We start from the raw sequence: 22500 nt of genomic DNA on the forward strand, positions 1-22500 counted from the left end.
TGGTCTCCGAATAGGGTATGTAACATTGGTTGGGTTGAAAATGGCCCGGGTGCTGTTCTATGCCCTCTGACATATCCTCTGAAATGTTCCCGGGAAAAAACACTAGCTTTTCTCCTTTTATGGTATGCTCATTAATATTTAGATAAGCTGCGCGCTGATTGGTTGGTTATCAACGAGTGAAGCTGGGAGCAAAAATGCAACAAGGCCAACAGCAGCACTCGCTGAAACACCGAAGTTGGAGACTTGAAATAAAAATGCGCAAATAAATCTATTGTGTCTACACAACACTGTTTTCAACAGATTGACTATATATCATTTGAAATGATAACATTACTTGTTTCCACTTCTGTTGTTGAAGCAAACTGGATTGACTTAGGTGGGTAGAACGTTAGGCTACAGCTTAGCAACCAAACCATATCGTGATTCTACTCGGCTTCAGTTAGCTAGCTAGGCTAGCTCTAGATATCTTGCTGTAAAATAACATGACAAAGATCTGGACAAACATGCATCGTGAATTGTAGATTTTCATTACACAGGTTATTTATTTGAATGAAACACAGTCAGGAACATGAATCAACGTTAGCCCCATTGCCAATAAACTAGGCTAAATTATCACACATTCTATGCTCTTGCATTAACTAGCAAGCTAAACTTGTTTACATGCCTACAGTCTAGGTGTTACTAGTAACAGTTACTAGCAATGCTAACGTATCCTGTATCTAAAACCTGCCTTTCTCCAGTTCTTTCAAATAGATTATCTAGACAGGCGTTAGCAATAAGCCAGACTGCAGTTCGTTTTCTGGCTATTTTTCGGAAGCTTCCCTTCTAATGCCGACTACAGCTAGTCTAGCTAGAGTCATTTGATGTGTGTAGAAACGTATTTAGCATTCTACCTGGTATGCTATATACAGGAAACGTTAGCATTGCTAATAACTGTTAGCACAACATCATACTGTCCTTATAGCTTGCGGTTGCAATGAGCATACGGTTGGAACAGCACCTCTTTCCAGGTTCAGCTTCCTAGCATATCCTGCTTGAAATTGTCCAAGGTTGTCAAAACTGTCTTGGGTGAAATGTTCAGAGCAAATTAATGATTAAGTGTCGAACTTCGCCGGGATCTTCTCATAGACAACAGCAGCCATGCCTGTTGAATGTTTGGCTCCTTGGGAAGACTGTGAGTGTTAGCCTTCCCTGTACAGCCTGGAACACAGCATTTACGACCGTGGTCCATAATCAATATCCTTGTTATAATTCAAAACGTTCTTCTTTGTAATTCCTTATAAGTAGCCTACACAGAGCAGCGCGCAGCTAAACTAGTATCGGAGATAGACGCTACCTCTGGCTGGTCTGGATGTAAATTCTGGGGCGTGACAAAGATACAGACCAGAGCCAATAAGAGGGCGATCACCGGTCCTACGTAGGACCGGTGGCTTTGTTGAAAAGCTAGCGTTTTACAGCCAATTTTTTTCTTTTTGAGATTTGAATAGGAAAGAGGTGTCAATGGACTTTGATATTCACGGTATGTTCAGTTTACCCTCCGAACTGTCGTTTTTCAACAATGACAAGGTAAAATCGGTTTTGCAGTCAATTGCCCCTTTAAGAGCATGTGTTTGGTTTCATGTTCCGTGTTGATGTTCCATTCATCTACCCTATTTTCCCCCATTCTGGCTACCACATTTGTATGCCCAAACACAGCTCCGAAATATGGTTGCAAAATATGCAATTTATGGTCACATGCTTGTGGTTGGGAATCCATTTTAAAAAATAGAAGCCCTTCCAACCCAACCTGGGGGATGTGTTGCCAACAGCTCAATTCATTTAAGATGTTGAAAGAACATATCTATTTTTATCATGTAATGTTTTCGTCTGGAGCTTTTCATGTTCATATTGAGACATCATGACTTTCGTTCCTCGCAAAACAGCGATTGCCTTCCACGGTGTAGGCTACGTTGCATGAAATATTAAAACCGTTTGAAAGCACTGCGAGCGACCTCATAGCAAGTAGACTACATTTCTGACTTTCCAAAGACTTTGTGTTACAACTAAAAGTTTAGAGTGGATCAGTGGCTCGTGAGAAAGGCCCACCCCTGTCGAGAAAAGCCGACTCGAGAAATCTCATAGAAATAACCCTATTTCATGATATTGCAGTCTGATTGATTAATTGCAGCTACCTTGCAGCATTTGCAAGTCACTTACCCCGACTCGCCTCCTAACAACACATATTAGCACCTGTACGACCTATTCTCGTGTGAAGAGCCCGATTTGAAAACATTATTATCTCACATGACAGCTTGATGGAATAATTATAATGGATCAATTTATCGTCAAGCGAAACGACGAAAATACCGCTGACTCACACATCAGTCGGGTATAAGAGAGCTCGCAATAGTTTGTTATCTCATCGTGCTGCGTTGACTGATTAACTGGGTAATAGTGAGGGCTGTCTGACAGGAATATCAATTGCTCTACCTCTGGGCGCTCCGTCATCGTTAGCGCCAGAGCGGAACGCCGCCGCCACAGCGCTACCGACAAATTATGTAAGAGTGGCGCAGCGCAGGGGCAATTAATGACTTTAATTGGCCTGGGGACTTGTGCCGACGGCTGGCGGGAACGCATGAAACCAACATAAAGAATGCACCGCTGCTCGTTGCAGATAAAGAGAGCAGTTAGCATGGTATACAATTTTCTCACCGTGGTGCTTTTGGGAGATGGTGTAAGGTTGTGTTTTCTTTTCTTTGTTCTATTCTCTATCTTCATGGGTCAGCATTTAAGATGTTCATTAAGCTGTGATTATGGAGCCTGTTTCGCAATTAGTCCCTTGTTTACAGCCTCGTTGTGTGTTGTTTCACAGTTTGCGGACACTGTGCTGAAAACACAATGCACATTTCCCTGCTAAGTAAACCACGTAGATAAAACCAGTCTTATAATTGGCAGGGGAAGTTATTTACAGAGAAGGAGAAAGAGGGGAATGGGGGTTATAGACAGAAAATGACAGCCATTTTGACTGTCACAAATATTCTCCCTTCGCCTTGCTTACTTCAGACAAACTCATTTGTTTATGCCCCAGATTTATTTTTGTAATATTCTTTCCTTTTTCTTGTCCAGACCGGCAATATAACTTCCTTAATACAGTAATCAAGTCTCCTCTCCACCCCATCTCTAACACACTTAAGACTGGACTAGACTGGATGGAGAGAAACATATGGGTGAATGGAGGAGACTGAAGAGGGGAAGAGAGGAGGGGGAAGCAGAAGAGGGCTAGAGAGGAGGGGGAGGCAGAGGGGAAGAGAAGTGAGCAGAGGAGAAACGCTGGAGGCAGGAAGGACAGCAGAGTTGAGGTGCGGAGAGGAAGGGAGACAGGAGGAGGAGGAGTAGGAGAGAAGGGGCGGCAGAAGAAAGACGAAAGGAAGAGAAGGGCGTGGGAGCCGAGAGGAGGGGGCAAAAGACAGGATGAGAGTGACATGGAGGGAACTGAGAGGAAAGGATGAGAGGCAGGAAGAGAAGGAGAGAGAGAATATGCCTACGCTAGTTCTATTATGGATCAGGGTACACATCAAGGACTGCCCGCAGTAGCAGTGCGGTGATGTGTGTGTTTGTGTGTCTTGATGCTGTGTACTTGTTCATTAAAAACGACCCTGTCCAAGCAGCGGGAGGTGAGGCTTGACCCAGGATACCGCGACCTGCCTGCGAGGTCACCATGATTACTGCCAGGATTAAGTGTGAGGGAGAAACTCAATAACACTAGAAACTCAATAACACTCCCTCCATGTCCAAGTATTAGTCAGAGGAGGGTGGGGAGAAAGGTTTGCTTGGTGACACATAAACCTCTGGTCTAATTTAGAGGAACAGTTGGTACCCTCTATTTGGCATTGATGTCGTAATACATTGTTTCTTATCTGAAGAGCTTAGTAATAGGCAAATACTACTTCAGATGCAAGGATGATTATTATCATCATTGTATTCACTTTTTCTGTGTTCTCTATTCAGAACCTAGTCCAGCCCCTTCTTCCCTCTGTTGAATCGTCCCTCTTTGCATTCCCCCACGTTTTTCCTTCTTTTCCATCCCTATCTCCCCTCGTTGCATCAGTTTGTACTCCTCTTGCACCCTGTGTTTCATTCATCCCAGAATGAGTAATCGAGTTTGTGTCGCTGCTGTAACCCCGTTTTATTTTAAGGAAGGCATACATAATGAAGGCAAACTGGACCTGGGAGGAAAGAGTCATAAAGTGTGCGTGTGTGTGTATCGAGTTTGAGACTGAAGGTGGAGTGCGGCAAACTGCAGACTCTCTTCTTTCTTTGTGTTTCTCTTTCTATCTCGCGCTGTTTCCTTGCGCTCTACGTACTGCGTAACACGTATACAGCAGATCGCATGCTGCACAGGTGTGAGGATGCTTGGTGAAAGAGCCCACCTGCTTGTTGCCTGCAGGTGCAATCTAATGAGCTACTGTTTCCTGTCTTTACGTGCTTGTGTGTGTTTGTGTGAAGGCTGAAGGCAACTGCTTCCTCCTTCCACACACACACACACACACACACACATATATCTGCCCATCTACTCCATATGCATCGGAGTGCAGCCCATTTTTCTCTGTTCTGGCCTGTGGAGTGAATGGAAAGGTTTTTCAAGGACATCCAAAGATTCCCAGAGTACAACCAAAACCATTTGTTTAGCAGACATTAGGGGTCGTTCCCAAGTGATCGAAGATTCAGAGAGAGCAGTCTCTCACTCGTTTGGGTCCGTATTATGTGCATGGCTAGATTACCAATTTTCCCACATGCTCCCTCAGTCCTTTGTTGAATCTTTTTCACTCTCTCTCTCATGTCTTTGCTTCTTTTGGGGGGTTTCTGCGTATGCATCGATGCTCACACTTTCTGTTCTCCCTTATTCCTGTTCTCCTCTGTCCTTCCCTCCCTACTGTCCTCGTCATTCTTCTCCTCTTTTTTCCTTCTCCTTCTTTCCTCTCTCCTCCTATCTTTCCTCCACTGTTCTTCTCTTGTTCCTCCTCTCCTCTCCTTCCCTTCCTCCCTCCCTGCAGGATCTCCACGGAGCACTCTCCCAAGCTGCAGATCCGGAGCCACAGCTACTTGCGGGCGGTGAGTGAGGTTTCCATCAATAGGAGTCTGGACAGCTTGGACCCAGCGGGGCTGCTGGCCTCCTCACCCAAATTCCGCTCGCGAAACGAGAGCTACATGCGAGCTATGAGCACCATCAGCCAGGTTGGTGCCCTGCTCCACTCCCCCTCGCCCTTCTGCCACCGCCGTCCCAACCCTCGACCTCCCAACCTCCTTCTCTACGGACATGCAGGGGGGAGGAACTCACCCCGGGCCTCCACCCCAATATTAAAACAAACTCTAAATAGCCATCTGGCAACCACCAGCCATGTCATTGGGAGACCATGTCCAGTTTCAATGGCCTGCAGTCCATTTTGATATAACATGGCACAACGCTTTTCTCAGATCCGCCAATCAGATCAATCCAATTCACATGTCCTTAATTAGAAAAGAGGAAGTGCGGTATCTCTCTCTCTACCTCCTCCTCCCCCCTCCCCTCATCTGTGTGCCCCCGTCCTTCTCTGGAACATCGAATGACATACTTCAGAAAGACTCAACCCAATTAGGCATCCTCATTAGTGATAAAAACAAGGCTTAACTGCTGGGGAAAAAAAACACCCAAGATGGAGGGAAGCAAAGGATATGCAGAGCAGGAATATCATAATAACAAGCACATAGATTCAGGCTGTAAAACAGTTTCCTCTCCCAGACCATCCCTTTGATAGGGCAAGGTGACTTATGTCCAGCGATGCACTCTCATACTTTCAATGTACTCTCATACAATCAGTCTCCTCATTGTTTTGAACTAACACCTAGATTTACCCCAAAGAGGGTTACTTGAAAGCATATGAAGACCCAGCTGTTTGGGGAACATTTGTTGTGGAGACAAATGAGGGTGACGGCGGGTCACGTCAGCTCTTATTTGGAGTTACGAGGAGCTCCAGTAGTGTGGTCCTCTGGGGGAGGGGGGGGAGAGGGGGGGGCCAGAGCCACAAGCCCCCCTTTCCAGAGCAGATGGGTGGGGGGAAAGGGAAGAGACAGGCTGGAGGAAGTAGCCAGTCGGCCCTGTGGGGAAGGGACATGGCCTGGTCTGTATGTGTGTGTGTGTGTTTGTGTGTGTGTGCGTGTGTGCATGAAAGCAAGACTTCTCATCCGATGCAATAGGAGAGGCCCAGAAAGCTGACAGACTCCGAGTTGTGCTCTCCGCACCAATCACATAACACGTCCACCCACCACAAATGCTCTGCTGCCCTCACCAACACACTCACACACACGTTGCCTCTCTACATACATGCCCTCAATTCCTCCTGTCTCCTCAAGAGCAGCCCGTCTCCATGTCTTCACCCCCTCCTTCACACCCTTTCTCCTCTACTCACTGTTCAGCTTCTCCCCTTCTCCACCTTCTCTCCAGCAGTTCATCCATCCATCCTACCATCCAAGTCTTCTATCAAATCCAAAATGTGTTCGTCAGTGTTTTCTTATATGTCGATTCCTCTAGTCCTGTGATTCCCTCAATTCCATGTCAAAATCCCCATTCTGCTGAACATGCAATGCCCCCAAATGTTGTTGTCACCCTGCCAGCAGTCACTCTCCTCCTCCTTCCAGTAGATGCGTGGAGAAACACACTTCCCTCAAATTCACCCAGGAGTCAACACCTGACACCTGTAGCACCCTAAACAACCACGTTGGTCTGTCCAAGCGGCCCGTTCGATTACAGTCCCAGCACCTGTCGTTCCTCCCCCCTGCACTCCGTGCCCCGTGTTTGGAATGACCCCCATGTATCCTTGTCCTTCAAATTCCCCTTTCATCACTCGAACGTAGCAGCTTTTCACCGTTACTCTATTCCACCCTCCTGTGAACGGTGGGTCCCCACGGTGTCCGTCTCTCTGACCTGTGTCCCTTCTCCTCTGCTCTGTCACGGCCGGCCCGGGCCCCGTGTGTTTGCGCCCCGTGTGCTCTACGTGTGCCCCCCGGGGGCAGGTGAGCGAGGTGGAGGTCAACGGGCAGATCGAGGCGGTGTGCGAGCAGGTGTTCAGCGAGATGGAGTCCCAGGCGGTGGACGCGCTGGACCTGCCTGTGCCCGGATGCTTCCGCATGCGGAGCCACAGCTACGTGCGCGCCATCGAGAAGGGCTGCTCCCAGGAAGAGGAGGAGGCGGCAGCGGCGGCGGCGGCAGGGGGGCATGGCGGCCACAGGATGAGAGCCATCTCCCCTCCCAGGTCCTCCACCACCGTCAGGACCATCCAGAGCAGCACAGGTCAGTTCCCCTCTTCTCTTCCTAGTCACTGACTGGAGATATTTAGTCAGAAGCATCATTCCTGCTGTCAACAAGACTTCCTCGGGTTCAATATATATTTACATTTACATTTAGTCATTTAGCAGACGCTCTTATCCAGCCTTGCCCAAGGACACAACGTCATTTAGCACGGCGGGGAATCGATCCGGCAACCTTCTGATTACTAGCCCGACTCCCTCACCGCTCAGCCGTCTGACTCCTGATATATATATATATATATATATCAGGAGATATATATATATATGTATCACAAGTCTCAGCCTAGGAGGAACAAACAAAGGTTCACTTTATCTATTTGGCTGTCACAGTTTTCATGGAGAACACAGTATATTTGGGAGGTGTTGTGTACCTCACTTGTTCAGGACCGGAAGGTCTTATGCAACATTACATGAGCATACAGTATATGTATCATGTGTGCAGTCTCTTAAATGTTTTTCATTTGTTTATGCATGGACCAGCACTGATGTAGAATCCCATCATTAGTGATTGATGTGTAGACACAAAACTAGTGAATAGCCTTAGCACCTGTGTGACTCCTTGGGTTGAGAATGTGTCAGTCACAAGATGTTCCCCAGGATAGAACCGACTAGATAGCTGGCCAGCTGGCTTGCTGTTTGGCTGACTGGCTGGCAGGCTAGTTGTTGGCTGGCTGGCTGACTGGTTGTTTGGCTGGCTGACGGCAGGGGTGAAATTTCATTGGCGAAAAAACAGACCCAACCTTTAAAGCACCTTAATACATCTGACCCATTTTCCGTCCCAGATACAATATGATAAATATTAGATTCCGCTCCCAAATCGACTTCTCTACTCGGTTTAAGAGCCTATTCACGCTCCACGGTGTCCCCAGCCGGGCCTTATGCCCTCTTCTGCCTGTTTGTCCTCCTCCACTAGGCCCTAGCCGAGCATTAGGACATGCAGTATTGATGCCTAGCGGAGCTGGCAACCCGATGAGCCACCCTAACTCTCCGTCTTCTTACACATCTCATTGTAAGCCCAGTGAGTCATGGTTAGTGCCGTGTTTTTTTCCACCGGTCTTGTTTAATTATCCCGATTACAAAAACAGATCGCTCTCAACAATCGCCGTCAGCGAATTAAAAGCATTTACAGTCAATTGTGAGGATGGTTGAAACCTGTTCGCTCGGATCCAAGGGCTCTCCCTGTGATTCCCACCAGCAGTCTTTTAGGCCCCTGGAGGAACCGTTGGTTTCCTCACAGAGGCTCGTGGGGGTTGTCGGGGACGTTTTATCTGAGATGAACATGAACAAGGTGGCGATGATGATCTCTTTTTATAATGAGATGCTAATATTGATCCATGAATGAGACACAGGAGGGATGCGTGTCTCCTCTGGTTGGGTGAGTGTGTGTGTGGGGAGGGGATGAAGGAGGGTGTAATGAACGTTGCTCATCACACCTACGTGACCTGCATGTCTGCAGCAGCAGACGTCTGAGCTGGCATGACGCGGACTGAGACGGGTGTCGTCATGGAAATGTGTCGTCGTGCGTGCACACACGCACTCTCACACACCGTTCCCGTACCGATGGAATTGACGATTAATATTCATTTGCGAGCGCTGTCGAGGAACATCGTCATCCCCTAGTCAGACAGACACAAGCTGTAGACTGAGCGGTGTGTGTTTACATGTGTGTGTGTGTGGGTACGTGTGTGTGTGGGTACGTGTGTGTGTGTGCACGCGTTTGTGAAAACAACAAAAACAGCTGGCAAGCGTTAACTGCTGATCCATTTTGTGTCGCCATAACACCCCTGTTTCCCCTCTGTCGTTCTCTGCAATTTGATTGGCCGTGTTTCTGTCTCACCTTTGACCTTCGTTCAGCTCTCAGCTCAGGGCCTCAGACTCACATCTCAGGTAGGTGGGTCCCTGTGGGGGGGGGGGGGGGAGAGGGAGAGAGAGAAGGGGGGCGGGGAGCGGGCCAGGGGGAGGTGTCAGTCATAACATTATTAGGTGAAGGGGAGCCCGATCACGGCAGGGGATTGGGCCAGATTACTGTCATGGCTCTGTCTGTTTGTAATTCATCACTGACTCAGATCACCTCTCCTGAGTCCTGGGCACTACTCCCTGTAATTAATTTTCTACCTCTTTTCTCTCCAGGAGAGCCTGTACTTCAGAAGGAGAGGGAGAGAGAAACAGACAGACATAGACGGAGGGAAAGAAATAAAGAGAGAGAGAGTAAGCGAGAGAGAGAGACAGAGAGAGAGAGAGAGAGAGAGAGAGAGAGAGATTGAGAGAGAGAGAGTACTGAAAGAGATGTAATTGATTCCCATGGACTGTGGAGTGTCTAAGCTTAATGTGCCATAGACCTTCAAGAAGATTTCTTTCTTTCTTTCTTACCCCATTCTCTCACTCCCCTTTTCGCACTCTGGTCACACACACACACATATTCCCAGGCAGGCTTTGAATGCCGTGGTGTGAAGCAGCCTGCAGCTCCGTGTTTAGAGATAAGAGAGAAACGTGTGTGCAGCAGAGGGGGACATTTGCCCGATGAGCGACATCAAAAAGCTGCACCAAAATAACTCTGTCCGTACCGTGCTGTTGTCTGGAACATCCAGTGGCATACTAAACATGCAACCACCCAACTCAATGTGCAAAATAGATGTGTTCGGTTCTGGTTTATGTAAAAATGTGGGTGAGGGTAAATAAGACTTTGGGGAGGAGGAGGAGGGGGGGGGGCTGATAAAATACATCACATATCACTGTTATCACTGTCTGGTTCAGATCTAACACAGAGGTTGGTTCATGCTGACAAGCTTGGACACACACACACACAAGGGAAGGAGGCTGAATGGACCGAGTCAGTCAGATAAATACATGTTGTGGCTTCAAGCTAGCATGGTCTGTCTCTGTGTATCCCACAGTGCATGCTATACTTCCAATGTCCATTCTACTGGAAAGAGAAATGTGGTAATGTTTTACTTGCTCTCTCTCTTACTCACACCCAGCACACACTCACTCCATGTTCTGGTCTCAAAGACACCAACAGTATCATGCTGTGTGTTACTGGAAGTGAAGGCCAAAGAGAGAGCAAAGCAGAGCCAAAAATGCTCTTGAGGTAAATATTCGTTCCTGCTTTTTTCAGCAACTTAGTGGCGACACAAAAAGAGCGAACCAGTCTCACCCTGTCTTCAGCACACGCACGCATCAACCAACATGGATTTTGGTGCTGTGCTCCCCCACAGCCACAAACACATTAACTTTAATGACTTTCACTTCCTCCTTTGCCTTAGGGGAGGCCTTCGGGAGAGTTCAGTTCACCTGTCATCAGACCAGCAGGCCTTGTCTTAAACAGACAGATCAGGATGACACACACACGTACACGTTCTGTGGAAACAAAAGTCGCCCATGTGCAGAGAAGAAGCATCGGCCCTTCTATGGATACTGCTGGGAGACACATTGGGTGAAATAGCGAAGTGGATAAAGTTGGACGTGTGAATAATGCATGTCTTCCAGGAGTTCTAGTGGGGCAGAAGTTATATCAAAGTAGCAAGCACTTATATATCCCCCCACCCCTAGTCATATTTTAACCAGGAGACTTCCGCCAGTCTCTCTATAGTTCAATCCCACCTGCCGTGCCATTCCACCCAATAATTACTGATCATTTTATATCTCCAGGCTGAATATAGAAACCAAAAGGGCAGATTATCGTTTGATCTATTCCCTTTGAAGGTGGAGTGGCTGACGGTCGCTAGCTTTCACCCACCTTCCACCCAGAGACGCACGTTAGCCCACAGAGCGGGACGTTGTTTCCCGGCGACAATGGGACAAGCCCAGCCATGCGTGTTTTGAGAAAATCTGAAGCGAATCTCATCTTTAAAGCTGGAGAAACGCCTAATGTGAGGATTTTCATCACTTTAAGCCCCTTTGGTTTCATCTTTCAGTTAACTTACTCTCCAATTCACTAATGTACTCTCCTCGACACTTATCCTGCGACTTAAATTCTCCCAGTACAGGCATGGTCATTACTTCTCCTTTGCACGCCAAGGGTTCTCCTACTACATGGATAAAAGGGCCTCAGTATTGCTGCAAAGCCACATGCTTAATAATGACAGGAGAAATATATTTCCTTCAATGCGAAGTGACCTTCAATTAAAGGGAAAGAACAGAGATATTAAGCCAGGGAAAGAAGCCATGCCGGATATCAAATTGCCTCTATCAGTTGTTAACCTCACCACACACTATCATTCTAATCCTCTACTTTGAGTGCTGACTGTTAATGGCTCTCGTTTTCCCAGCTATATCAATTTTTCATACACACTGAGAACAGGGGTGATTTATTTATTTATTTATTTTGGGGGGGGGGAGCCAGTGCCCCTGTGACAACAAGCTTGGACCCCTTGTGGCTCGACTAAATGTAATTTTGGAAATAGGGGGTTGTTTGAACATAACCATTTTTTAAACAAGGTCAAAAAGGTTTCACCCACATTTTGGTTTAGAGAAACTAAAAGTTAATTTGTATGTAAAGCAAGATCATTACTAGACTATAAACATTTTCCGATAATGATACGGTACGTGATAAGCCTAGACAACACTGCCCCCAGGAGTTGGAATACCACCTTGAAACTTGTTTCTCAAACCCTAACCTCTGGAAAAGGAGATGGACCTCTGGAAAAGGAGATGGACTTTTGGTGATCTGTTGACTGTCTCTGAAGGAATGGTTGGAGAAAACTGTGACTTTGAAAGGCCTGTCTATTTGCTGCATCTCCTGTAGCTTACCGTCAACAGGGACTTTCCAAAACGACAACTCCTGATGTCTGGATAAAACATTTTGAAAACAATTGTTTCTCCCTTTACAAAACGTTATGACACATTTTTACCATAATGATACTTCTAATACAAATGTATTCGATATCGTCTTCGCTAAGTCAGTAGGCTACTGTACAATATTTCAAATTTGTTTACGAAGGGAGCCTGTGTTAAAAACATTTTTACAGTCAGCATACCGCAGTCTCCAAATCGGTCTATATTAACTTTACATTTAGGCAATTCCTTTTTTTTTCTTATCATGCACGTAACTACCCCTCTTGGCACCCACTTGTGTGACTCAGAGAGCCTGGCGAAACGCAGGCATAGCGCACTCACATCCTGAAATTAGATCGAATATGCGAATGTCGTCAGAAAGGGAGCGGTGAAGAAAGCGCAGTCTGCCTATCCAAGTAGTTAGTGTGAAAACGAAATATTCATGACATTTCTACAGTATATTTACAGTAAACTGTGCGGGATGTGTGACTACTGGATACGACTTTGTGAGTAGCGTATGCTTTCTTATTGAAATTAGTGTTACGCTGTTCCGTGTTTTTGTCCTGCGTTCAGTGGTTCCAGTCAAAGTAGTTACCGCCCATCCCACAATCTTTCAGCTTACTCATGCTTGATCAGATACAATTTATATAGCTTGTATAGGCCAATATCCTATCAGTCATTTACTACTATTGTTTAACAACTATAATAGCGACAATAGAGGATCACGAAATTAAGGTTAAATAACATAAAAAATAAACGAGCAATTATCAATAATAACGTTTATTAACAATATGCTTTACTACTCAAACCCAATTACATTGAAAATACATGTTCACATGTCTATTTTGCTGATATTGACCACCTTTAAACATACATTCTGTCTATGGCAAGTATATTATTTTCAACTACAATGTATTGGATACTAAATGTGAGAACAAGTTGTAAACATACTGTGAATTGCATCCATTGCTGTTTGTCCTTGCCATGAAGGAAAGTTGAATGCAACTCAACGAGGCCCAGAAATGCTTGAACTTTGTCAGCCCCCAATCTATTTTAGTAGGATTATTTGATTTGGATGTGGGATAGCAGGTGTGCAACTAACCAACTGTAAGCGCCTGGCATAGTATCACAGCCAAGGTCCTCTGCCAGTAAGGTAATGTGGGGGGGGTTGAGGAGGTCCAGTGGGAAGCCATGGGAGGAGAGAGACAGAGAGGGGGCAGGGGTGCTTAACTGGCACCCGCTTCTGGGAAACCAGGTCAGCCAGGCGCCGGGTTGCTGGGTTTGGGCCGGATAGGACAGATTCAGGGTCCCGAGTGACACGGGATATGTCGCCCCTTCTGCCGCCCGAGGTGTCTGTGACGGAGTCATGCACGCCATTCACCCCCAGCAGGATCACTACCCGTCTGCCCAGCCGCCATCTATTTAGGGCCAGTCTCCTAGAGACTGGAGGGCTTGACATGCCTGTGATTACCACCCGCCCCTCCACGGAAATACCCGTGCTGACCCCGCCCACCCCCAACCCCCCCTGTGTTGATACAACCTGGTTACAGAAGAAGTCTGGGGTACAGGGTTTAGAATGTCATGGTTCATGGATGGATTGATGGTAATAGATGATTTGTCTAAAATATAATGTGATTGTGGGACATTGTGTTTGTGAATGTGTGTATAAGAGAGAAAGTGGGTGTGTGTGTGTGTGTGAGACCTCCTATGTCAGTATTAATGTAGAGGCTAGTTCATGAGTAGACACAGATGCCTGAGGGCCTACAGCACTACAGCACATCAGCCTGTTTCTTTTGAGAGCAAGACGTTTAGCCCTGCCTCATATCCTCTGGCTCCTCACAGTCTCTCTCTTCCTCTCTTTCTCTTCTCCCCTCTCACTTTCACTCTCTTCCCCCCCCCCCCCTCTCTCTATCTCTCTCTCTCTCGCTTACTCGATGCTCAGCTGCAGATGGCTCATATGACAATCACGCTCTGTTTTGAAGTGCACACTGTCACAGTGTGCTGTGCTGAAAGAGAGGTATCCGTACGCCGTACATCAACAGCTTCCATCTGCTAAATAGGCTTAACCTAGACCACCACAACAGCAATATTTCGTCGAGTGCCAAGTTGTGTGTGTGTGTGCATATCACTGATAGAACCAGCCTTTGGTTTGCGATCAAATATACGACGTAAACAAGAACGAATTCCGCCATGTTGATCTCATTAGGGTTCATCATGATTGATGATATGATCATTTGGGCTCTGCTTGATCATTGATTTCTTCTCTCTTTCTCCCTCTCTATCTCTTGTGGATGCCTCGTTGTGTTGTTATTTTCCACCACCAGAGGGCAATCACACCCTTCCAGAGAAATGGATGCCGGTTTGTGGATTCTTGTCATCCTGTTGTCAGTGTTTGTGAGTGTGTGCGCGCGAGTGTGTTTCCGACGCGTTTGCACTTGGTGAGCACGTGTGGGAGCAGCCTATGAGTGTGTGAGGGAGCTGAAGAAGGGAAAAAGACATCAAGCGACACTCAATAATGAGCTGTTTCCGGAAGGCTTCTCCTCAGAGCTCCATTAATCCCTCACACCTATTCTCCCTGAGCTGCACTAACCTCCTCATTCATCCCCCACCACACACACACTCACACACACACGCACACACACACACACTCTCATACACACATGGCCTCCCTCTCTATTTCCTGCCATTCTTCCCTTAATTACAGGGACAGATAGAGCCCAGTCTTACCGGTGCACTCTGCATGTGAAATATACCTGTCACGGGATCAAAGCTGGCATCCCTTCTGGATGGAATTATTCAAAGGGAGGTGTAAATTAAACAGCCAAGGCTGTGCTGTCATGGAAGTTGCCTCTCTTTTTCATCCTCTCTTGCTCTCTTTCTCTGAATCATTCTCTTTTTCTGATACACAAGCACATTTATTAAAGGCTGTTTGTTGTAGCTGTCAGAGTGAGACGCTGTAAGCTTAAGCCCTCCGATGAAGGTGGGACACACACACACACACACACACCTGTGTGTGCTGTCACAGGTGAAGCTTTGATGGTGTGTGTGGGTGTGTCTGTCAGGAAATGAAGGCTGGGCTGGTCCTTGGGCATGTGGAAACAGACGTTTCTTCGCCACACACACACCTTGATGTGGTAGATGTAGGGTAACCTCTGGGTGAAGAGAATTCCACAGTTGATAGCTGAACACTTGATCACATTCTTTAGTGTGTGTGTGTGTTTGTGTGTGTACAGTAAACCACTGCTTGTTTTTGGCCTTCCTTGCTTCAGCTGTAGGATCAGACCCTAGATCTTTGGTCTGTCGGTAAACTGTCATTTGGCTCTCCCGTCTTCCCGTCGGAAATCAACGGCACCTGATCCCGTGTCTCGGCCGCTCAGTAATTATTTGCTCCCGTCGCGTCTGAGAATGCGAGCCAGTGAGAACTTGCACTGTCGCTCTCAAATAGCACGATGCGAAACCACTGCGATGTCTTTGATATGGCCATGCCTGAACCTGGGCGTGCAGCTGGCCTACCACAGCTCCCAGAGACCCTGTCCAGTCATGACGTGCTGCTCAACATATTTGAAGGAGAATTCAATTCAATATCCATTGTATTTGTTAGAAGAGGATTTCAGTAAGGCTTTGAAGCCCATCAAATGCCTTGCACTGTGGTCTCACAGCAAGATGGTCTTGGGTTCGATTCCCTTTTGGGGCACTGTTCGATGCTTAGGTGGGCTCCAGGGTCTTTTTGTGTGGAGTTTGGGTGTTCTTCCCGTGCTGACATGGGTCTCCTCCACAAGGAACCTCGATACAAACCTCAATGCAGAGCAGACCGCTCTTTTGCCCGTGGACCTGGTCAGGCATGGAGGCTTCTGGCTGCCGTTGGAGGAAGGACTGCAGAAAGGGAGAAAAGCACAGAGGGAAATGTATTGGTGGACAATCAAGCTTCTGTGTGTGCGTGTGTGTGTGTGTGTCCCTCACATCGCATGATCAATAAAAATGTTCTTCTTCGTCTTCCAAAATTGCCTTTGTAGCTTAATTTGGCCAATAGGGGGTGGAAGAGGCAACCATTTGTTATGGTAGAGAATTGCTCGCAATAAAGTCATGCTACATTTGCATGTGGTAAATTGTTCACACATTTGATCTGAACTCATCATTTGACCACATGTATACTGAAGCAGATGGTGCTACTTGAACACTCCAGTGTTGACATTTTAGTTTCAACCTACAAAAATGTTCATTGGGGTACTTATCTCGACTGAGGCTGTATCTGCAATGAGGCAGCTAGTTTTGCGACTGTTGGGTTTTTCAGTTTGCTTACGACTTAATTGTTCCTTGTTTGTGTGTGCCGGGGGTTGGAATGCTTTGATTGCTACCACTTGGGGAGGAACAGTGGCGTTTGGACATCTTTTGACACAGGAAATGCAGGGCCCAAAATGTCATCCACCCCTCTCTGCACTCTGGGTGAACAACAGAAATATAAGGAGAGAGGGAAAGAGGGAAGGGGTGGGTGGGGTCTGGGAAGGAGAGAGAGAGGAGATGACAGGGGTGTGACAAACTCAGCACTGACACAAAGCATGGTCACTGCAGCCCACCCCGTTTCAGTCTTTCGACCACACACACTCACACACACACACACAATATAGTCACAAGAAGGACTTCTGTTTTCTGAGTCACCGGCAATGCTGTTCTTAAACACATGGGAACCCCCCCGCACCCCCTCCCCCACACACACACATATACACAAAAACACACATATTCCTCCTCCTATCTTAAAAATGATATAAATAATTAAATATGTGCCCTGACACATGTAATTTGACACATTTGCGACATACAGATGGAACTACTTTTCCCATCAAAAGACTGGGGAGAAGAAAAAAACCAATACCATATTCCTGCCATTAAAGCTTACATTGCAGAAACGACGTCTTCCAGATGTGCTGCATCGCCGCTGGGCTGTCTGCCCACCCACGCATATCCATCCGCCCCTGGGGTAGTTAGTCGGTTCAGATAGTCCCTTTTAGGTAAGCTAGTTGGCTGTCTTTGAGGTAATGATCTCTAATTTCTGTCTTTGTCTGCCTGTTGTGTTTTGGCATCAGTAAAGGCCCTGCAGGATTTCCTCTGCTGGAGAGGGTACACGCCTGGACAGGGCCCACTCGCTAGCTCTGTGGTGATGGGAAAAGGCAGAAATGCAGGGTGGAGGCTTTGAAGTCAGCCCCATCCCCTCCGTGAATGAAGTAGCCTGGATTAGTGTCTACAGGAACGTCATTAGTCTCTCCAGTGGAGTAGGCTAGCCCCAGTCAGAAGAGAGACAACTTTGTGGAATGAAACTCTACCATACCCTGTCTCTCTCTCTCCCTCCCTCCCTCCCTCTCTCTCTCTCTCTCTCTCTCTCTCTCTCTCTCTCTCTCTCTCTCTCTCTCTCTCTCTCTCTCTCTCTCTCTCTCTCTCTCTCTCTCTCTCTCTCTCTCCCTCTCTCTCTCTAAGTGGTGTGGGGCTGGGATGTGAGTGGGTGGTTTGGGGCTGTGCAGTGCGGGAGGCCTGGTCCCAGCACAAATTAAAGACTGCTTTGTGAAAGTCCCAGACTCGACTACAGGGTAGGGTTAGTCTGTGTGTGAATGTGTGTGTGTGTTTTGTCTGTGTGTGTGTGTTTGTGTGGATGTGTACCGGAGCACTCCACCAATTCGAAGAGGCCGTCCTCCTTTTTCGAACCCGTCATTAACAAAAAGAAGCCGCCACTCTCCTTCTGCACACTCAGAGAGGGAATGCATTCCTCCTGTCCTCTCTTTCCTTCTTCCTCCCCCTCTTTTTGCTTTGCCGCTTCACCAGCCATGCCTCCGCGAGGAGGGGAAGGAGGGGTGGGTTCTTTTTTTCCCCCCCAGCCCGAGGGGACTGATTCCTTCCGTCCACAAGTTTTTAAAGACTCCACTCCTCCCCCTTTCTGTGAAGGGATAGCTGGGTGGTTTGTCCTGGCTAGTGTGTAAGAGGAGAGGAGAGGAGTGGAAGAGATCAGAGGAGAGGGAGCACAGGAGAGAGGATGAGAGCGGAGGAGAGGGGATGAGGGCAGACCTGAATGGGTCTAAGGAATGCAGGAGACCAACGAGCACACCCAGCAGGAGAGAAGGAATGCAGGAGAGGCTATTGTCTCTACCCCTTCACCCCTTGTCCCTCTGCTGGGACGTAAACTCACACACACACACACACACGAAAAGAAATTTGCGGGAAAAGAGAAGCTCTCACATGTGGGGGACCCATTTGAAACTCTCTCTCTTTCAATGTCTGTCGTACACACTGGGGTTGTACGTGTGCACACACACGCGCGCACACACACACACACTCCCTGAGCTGCCCCCTCTCGTTTTTCCTCTCCTCCTTTTGACAGGATGCGGGGGGGTCAAGGGGTCAGAACAGGAGACCACAAAGAGTGTGTGCGTCAGTATGGGCCTGTATTCTTTCTCCCCCCCTCCCCTCCTCTCCCCCCTCCTTTGCCGACCTTTCCTCCCCTCCCCTCCCCCACCCATCCCACCACCACCACAATCAATCCCTGACGTTTACTTTTGGGCCCCCAGATGGCTTTAGCGTTTAGCCCGCCTCTCCCTCTGCCAGGATTAGTGAAGGGCCTAGCAGGCCCAGCTAGCCAACTCTCTCTATCTGTCTCTTTCTCCCCCAACATGTGCAAGCGGTCAGGACAAAGAGCGTCAAACAGGCAAGGGAAGGAATGCGAGACCCCAGACCGCGAAGCGATACTCGACACTGACGTTGTCGCTGCATTCCTTCCAGAGCAAACTTCCTTGAAGCCTTCAGAGAGGCTTGTAGAGAGACAAGCTGCACACAATTTCCTTTTTTTCTTGTTCTTTTGCTGCAACATAATTGATTGGTCAGGGTGTTTCATGTTATGTATTTATTTTGAGGCTGACATCTTCCGCTCACATTTCCCCAAATCCATGGAGGAGGGGGGGGGGGGGTGAGAAGTTTGGGGAGTGATGAACTTTTGACCACATTCCAGTGTATTTGTATGTAAATACGCCTAGCCTAGCACTTAGCAGTCATCCTTCTTGCAATGACATGATGTGGGCATTGTGCAGAGAAGGGCTGACTTGAGTGTCTGCTTGCTGTCTAATCTCTTGCACAGCGTGTTCACCATGGAGTTCTGCAGACGGGGTCTCCTGTTCCTCAGTGTGGATGACAAGGTTCTCCTGTTCCTCAGGGTGGATGACAAGGTTCTCCTGTTCCTCGGTGTGGATGACAAGGTTCTCCTGTTCTTCAGGGTGGAGGGGAAGGTCCTGTGCACGTTGCAGACAGCTTGTCGTCCGATTTTGTGATCTGCGGGCCGAGCTCTGCGCTTGTGTGTGTTTGTGCCTCCGGTCTAGGGCCATGCGGTGGTTTGTATTTTTAGTGCACACACACACACACAAAAGGTTCAAGTGGACTGTATTATTCAGTTAGCGGACTGTGTCACGGCAGTGACAGTAGTTGTCACAGGGGGGTAATAACCCAGGGGGGAACAGGCGGGCATAGACACACACACCCTGGTTAGATACATAGAGGGGGAATCATTAACCTGCATCTGAGTCAATGTCTCATGTGTGTAAGAGAAACACAGAGCTGGAGAGAAAGAGAGGTAGGGTGGGAGGGATGAGGATGTGGGAGGTGAAGAGCATTAATCAGAGGATATGAGTAGGTGAGGACAATCCTAACAGGCCTAGGAGTAAATAGTCAACCCCTCTGTTCAGAAACAAGATTGAGTTAGTGTCGAAACCCTTTGGTCACATGGGAATAGTCTTTTATGGGTCTATGAGTAACTGGAATAGCCAATTCTTTTGCCTTTTTGGGACATGATGTGACTCACCTTACCGACCTATGCTGTCATGACTGATGCATGCAGTGTGTGTGTGTGTGTGTGTGTCAAAGGCACCTAGCCCACTCTGCCAGCCAGACAGAGGAGAGATGAGTGAGAGTTTTGGTGAGTGTGTTAGCTTTAGCATTACGAGCAAACGGGCAAAGTTTACGCCCTGTGTAGCAGCAGGAATGTTGACATTTCCGAACCAATCTCAATCTCTTTTCGCTTCCATCCTCCATTTTTACCTCCCCCCCCCCCCCTTCCCTTGACATTTCCTCAGTCTCCCCCTCCCTTACCCTCTCCTCCCTCTCTCCCCTCTCCAGTGTCGAGTCACTCATCACAGGTATCTCCCTCTCTTTCTTTCTCTCTTTCCACTCCCCAAGGGCCTGTTTTCTTTCCCTTTTTTCCAAGGGCAGAGACAATGGAGTGATGTGTCCCTTCATGTGGTTCTGGGGAGGGTTAGATGGGCGGTGGAAACAGAGACAAGCAGCAGGAGGACAAAAGGACTGGGCAAGAAGTCCTTGTGGGCCGGGCCTTCATGAAAAACTCATCAAACACTCTGTCCAAACACTCCCAGTCACTTGTGGATTGAATAACCCCACACTTATTTCAAGTTGTCAGCGTGTAACTCTTTAGATGAACGGAAGCTGGTGCAGCTCGCAAGGCTGTCAAACTGTACCTGAGCTCATCCCTGCAAAATAGTGGCACTCGACACACACACACACACACATCTAGCTGTTAATTTGACGCAGGTGTGTGCGAACGCACGCACGTCGTGTGTGTGTACATACTTACCTCGTTTTTCCCGCTCTGTGGCTGTCTATTAACTGCCAGTCCTCTCTGCCTGTTACTGATTGACAGCAGAGCAGAGCTATAAAAGAGTAGAGCAGGTAACTTAAAGACAGGGCTTTCTATTTGAACTTAGGGCTGTATGGAAGTGGGTTAAGTGGATCTGAGTCTGTCTATTGCCTAACACATAGCAGCTGCTTGCCAGATTTGAAGCTGTCAGTTGTAAACAGTCTTATCAGATAGGCTTGATGCTAGCAACACTTTGTTGACACTGAGTTTGCGTGGTAGGGAAAATAGTATTCCGGTGCGTTGACGCTGTGTATTTTGGGGGGCCTTGCAGTCTAAATAAGATACTTTTTATACTTCTTCACAGATACTGTGTTAATTGTTTTTGTTAGGTAGCTACATGCACATTCACAACATGAGCCTGTTTTTCTAACCACACTCGCTGTGAGTCACCTGAAAGAATTCCCAGAAGCCTTCATGTCAGTTGGCGCCACTCTGTCACGGATGTCAGAGGTCAGCCAGGAGGTTTCTGCTCTCCAGATGCCTGGGTTCTCTCGACACAATAGTTCTGTTTGTGTTTGTGTGTGTGTGTGTGTGTGCGTGTGTGCGCGTAGTGTGTCTGCAATGTTTCTGTGTGGTGTTTTCAGAATGAAAGGTAACATTGTTGTTCTCCAGAGGGATAACAGAGTTCACAGTGAACTGAAAGACTGCCACATCAATGGTGTCTATCTGACAGATTCATATCAGTCCTTCAGTAAACTGGTGACCAGTATCTCCTGTGCTTTGACAAAGACATGAAAATATATATAATTGTTTTTATGTTTGGAAGGTGTCAAAAAGAAATGTATGAGAAAGCTAAGAAGAACCTGTCTTTTGAGTAAGCATTTGGGAGTAAACAGTAGCCAGACTAAGACTTAGCCCACTGGCTAAAACCCTCGGTGTTATGTTTCAGTTAGAAAGCACTGGCACGTCACTGTTTTGATGCCAATTAGCAAGAAAATTTTTTATTTTTTTTTCTTTTCATCAGCAACTACTTCTGCTTGTCCCCTGGGTCAGACTAAATAGCAAGGCCGTGTTTAGGCGTGTTTCCGCGTAGCTTGCACTACAGACAGCAGCAAGGTACACAACAGGGCTCTTACGCCGTTTAGCCTCGACAGCAACCTTCATGTTGCTGCCACGCGTCGCCATGGAGACACTATCACAAAAGGCTCCAGCTGGCTGTGTGTGTGGTGTGAGCATGAGCAGACAGAGACAGCCCCCCCCCCCCCCCCTTGTTCTCCTCCCCTCTCCCCCCTCCCTCTCCCCAGACCTCCTCCACCGCCCCCTCACCCCTTCTAGCCTGTCTGGAACCCCCTTGCCGACCCACAGCTAAGTGCCATGCAGCTGGACTGAGTGTGTGTGCGGGTCTCCCCCTCCCCCCTTCCTGTCTTTGTGTGTGTTTTGAGAGGAGCTCTGGTTTTGCCCTTGGCTCCCACGCGAGGGAGCTCAACGCTGCTCGCTAGATTGTTAGCCTGACTGCTCTTAGGAGTGCACACAGACACATGCTATTTGAAACTCATATGAACTCACGCAACATCGAAATATAGACCTATTTAACCAAAAGACCTGATATTAACTGCTGTCACCACTCTTCCTTTCTTACACACACACACACACACACACACACACACACACACACACACACACACACACACACACACACACACACACACACACACACACATGCAGAGAACTGAGGCAGTCGTTAAAGTTGTAAAGTTGTTTTCAAAGGGTATACTGAGATCAAT

The 22500-nt window shown here is 47.6% G+C and overlaps 1 protein-coding gene across 1 annotated transcript in view; it reads left to right on the plus strand.

The window, feature by feature from the left end:
• dlgap1b (discs, large (Drosophila) homolog-associated protein 1b) overlaps window positions 1-22500 on the plus strand; it is an 80228-nt gene that overhangs the window by 45968 nt on the left and 11760 nt on the right. Inside the window, 2 exon segments of the mRNA XM_047024256.1 lie at window positions 5034-5214; window positions 7030-7306. Coding sequence (XP_046880212.1) covers window positions 5034-5214; window positions 7030-7306 — 458 coding nt within the window.

The sequence above is a fragment of the Hypomesus transpacificus genome, chromosome 8, assembly GCF_021917145.1.
Source record: "Hypomesus transpacificus isolate Combined female chromosome 8, fHypTra1, whole genome shotgun sequence".
NCBI lineage: Eukaryota > Metazoa > Chordata > Actinopteri > Osmeriformes > Osmeridae > Hypomesus > Hypomesus transpacificus.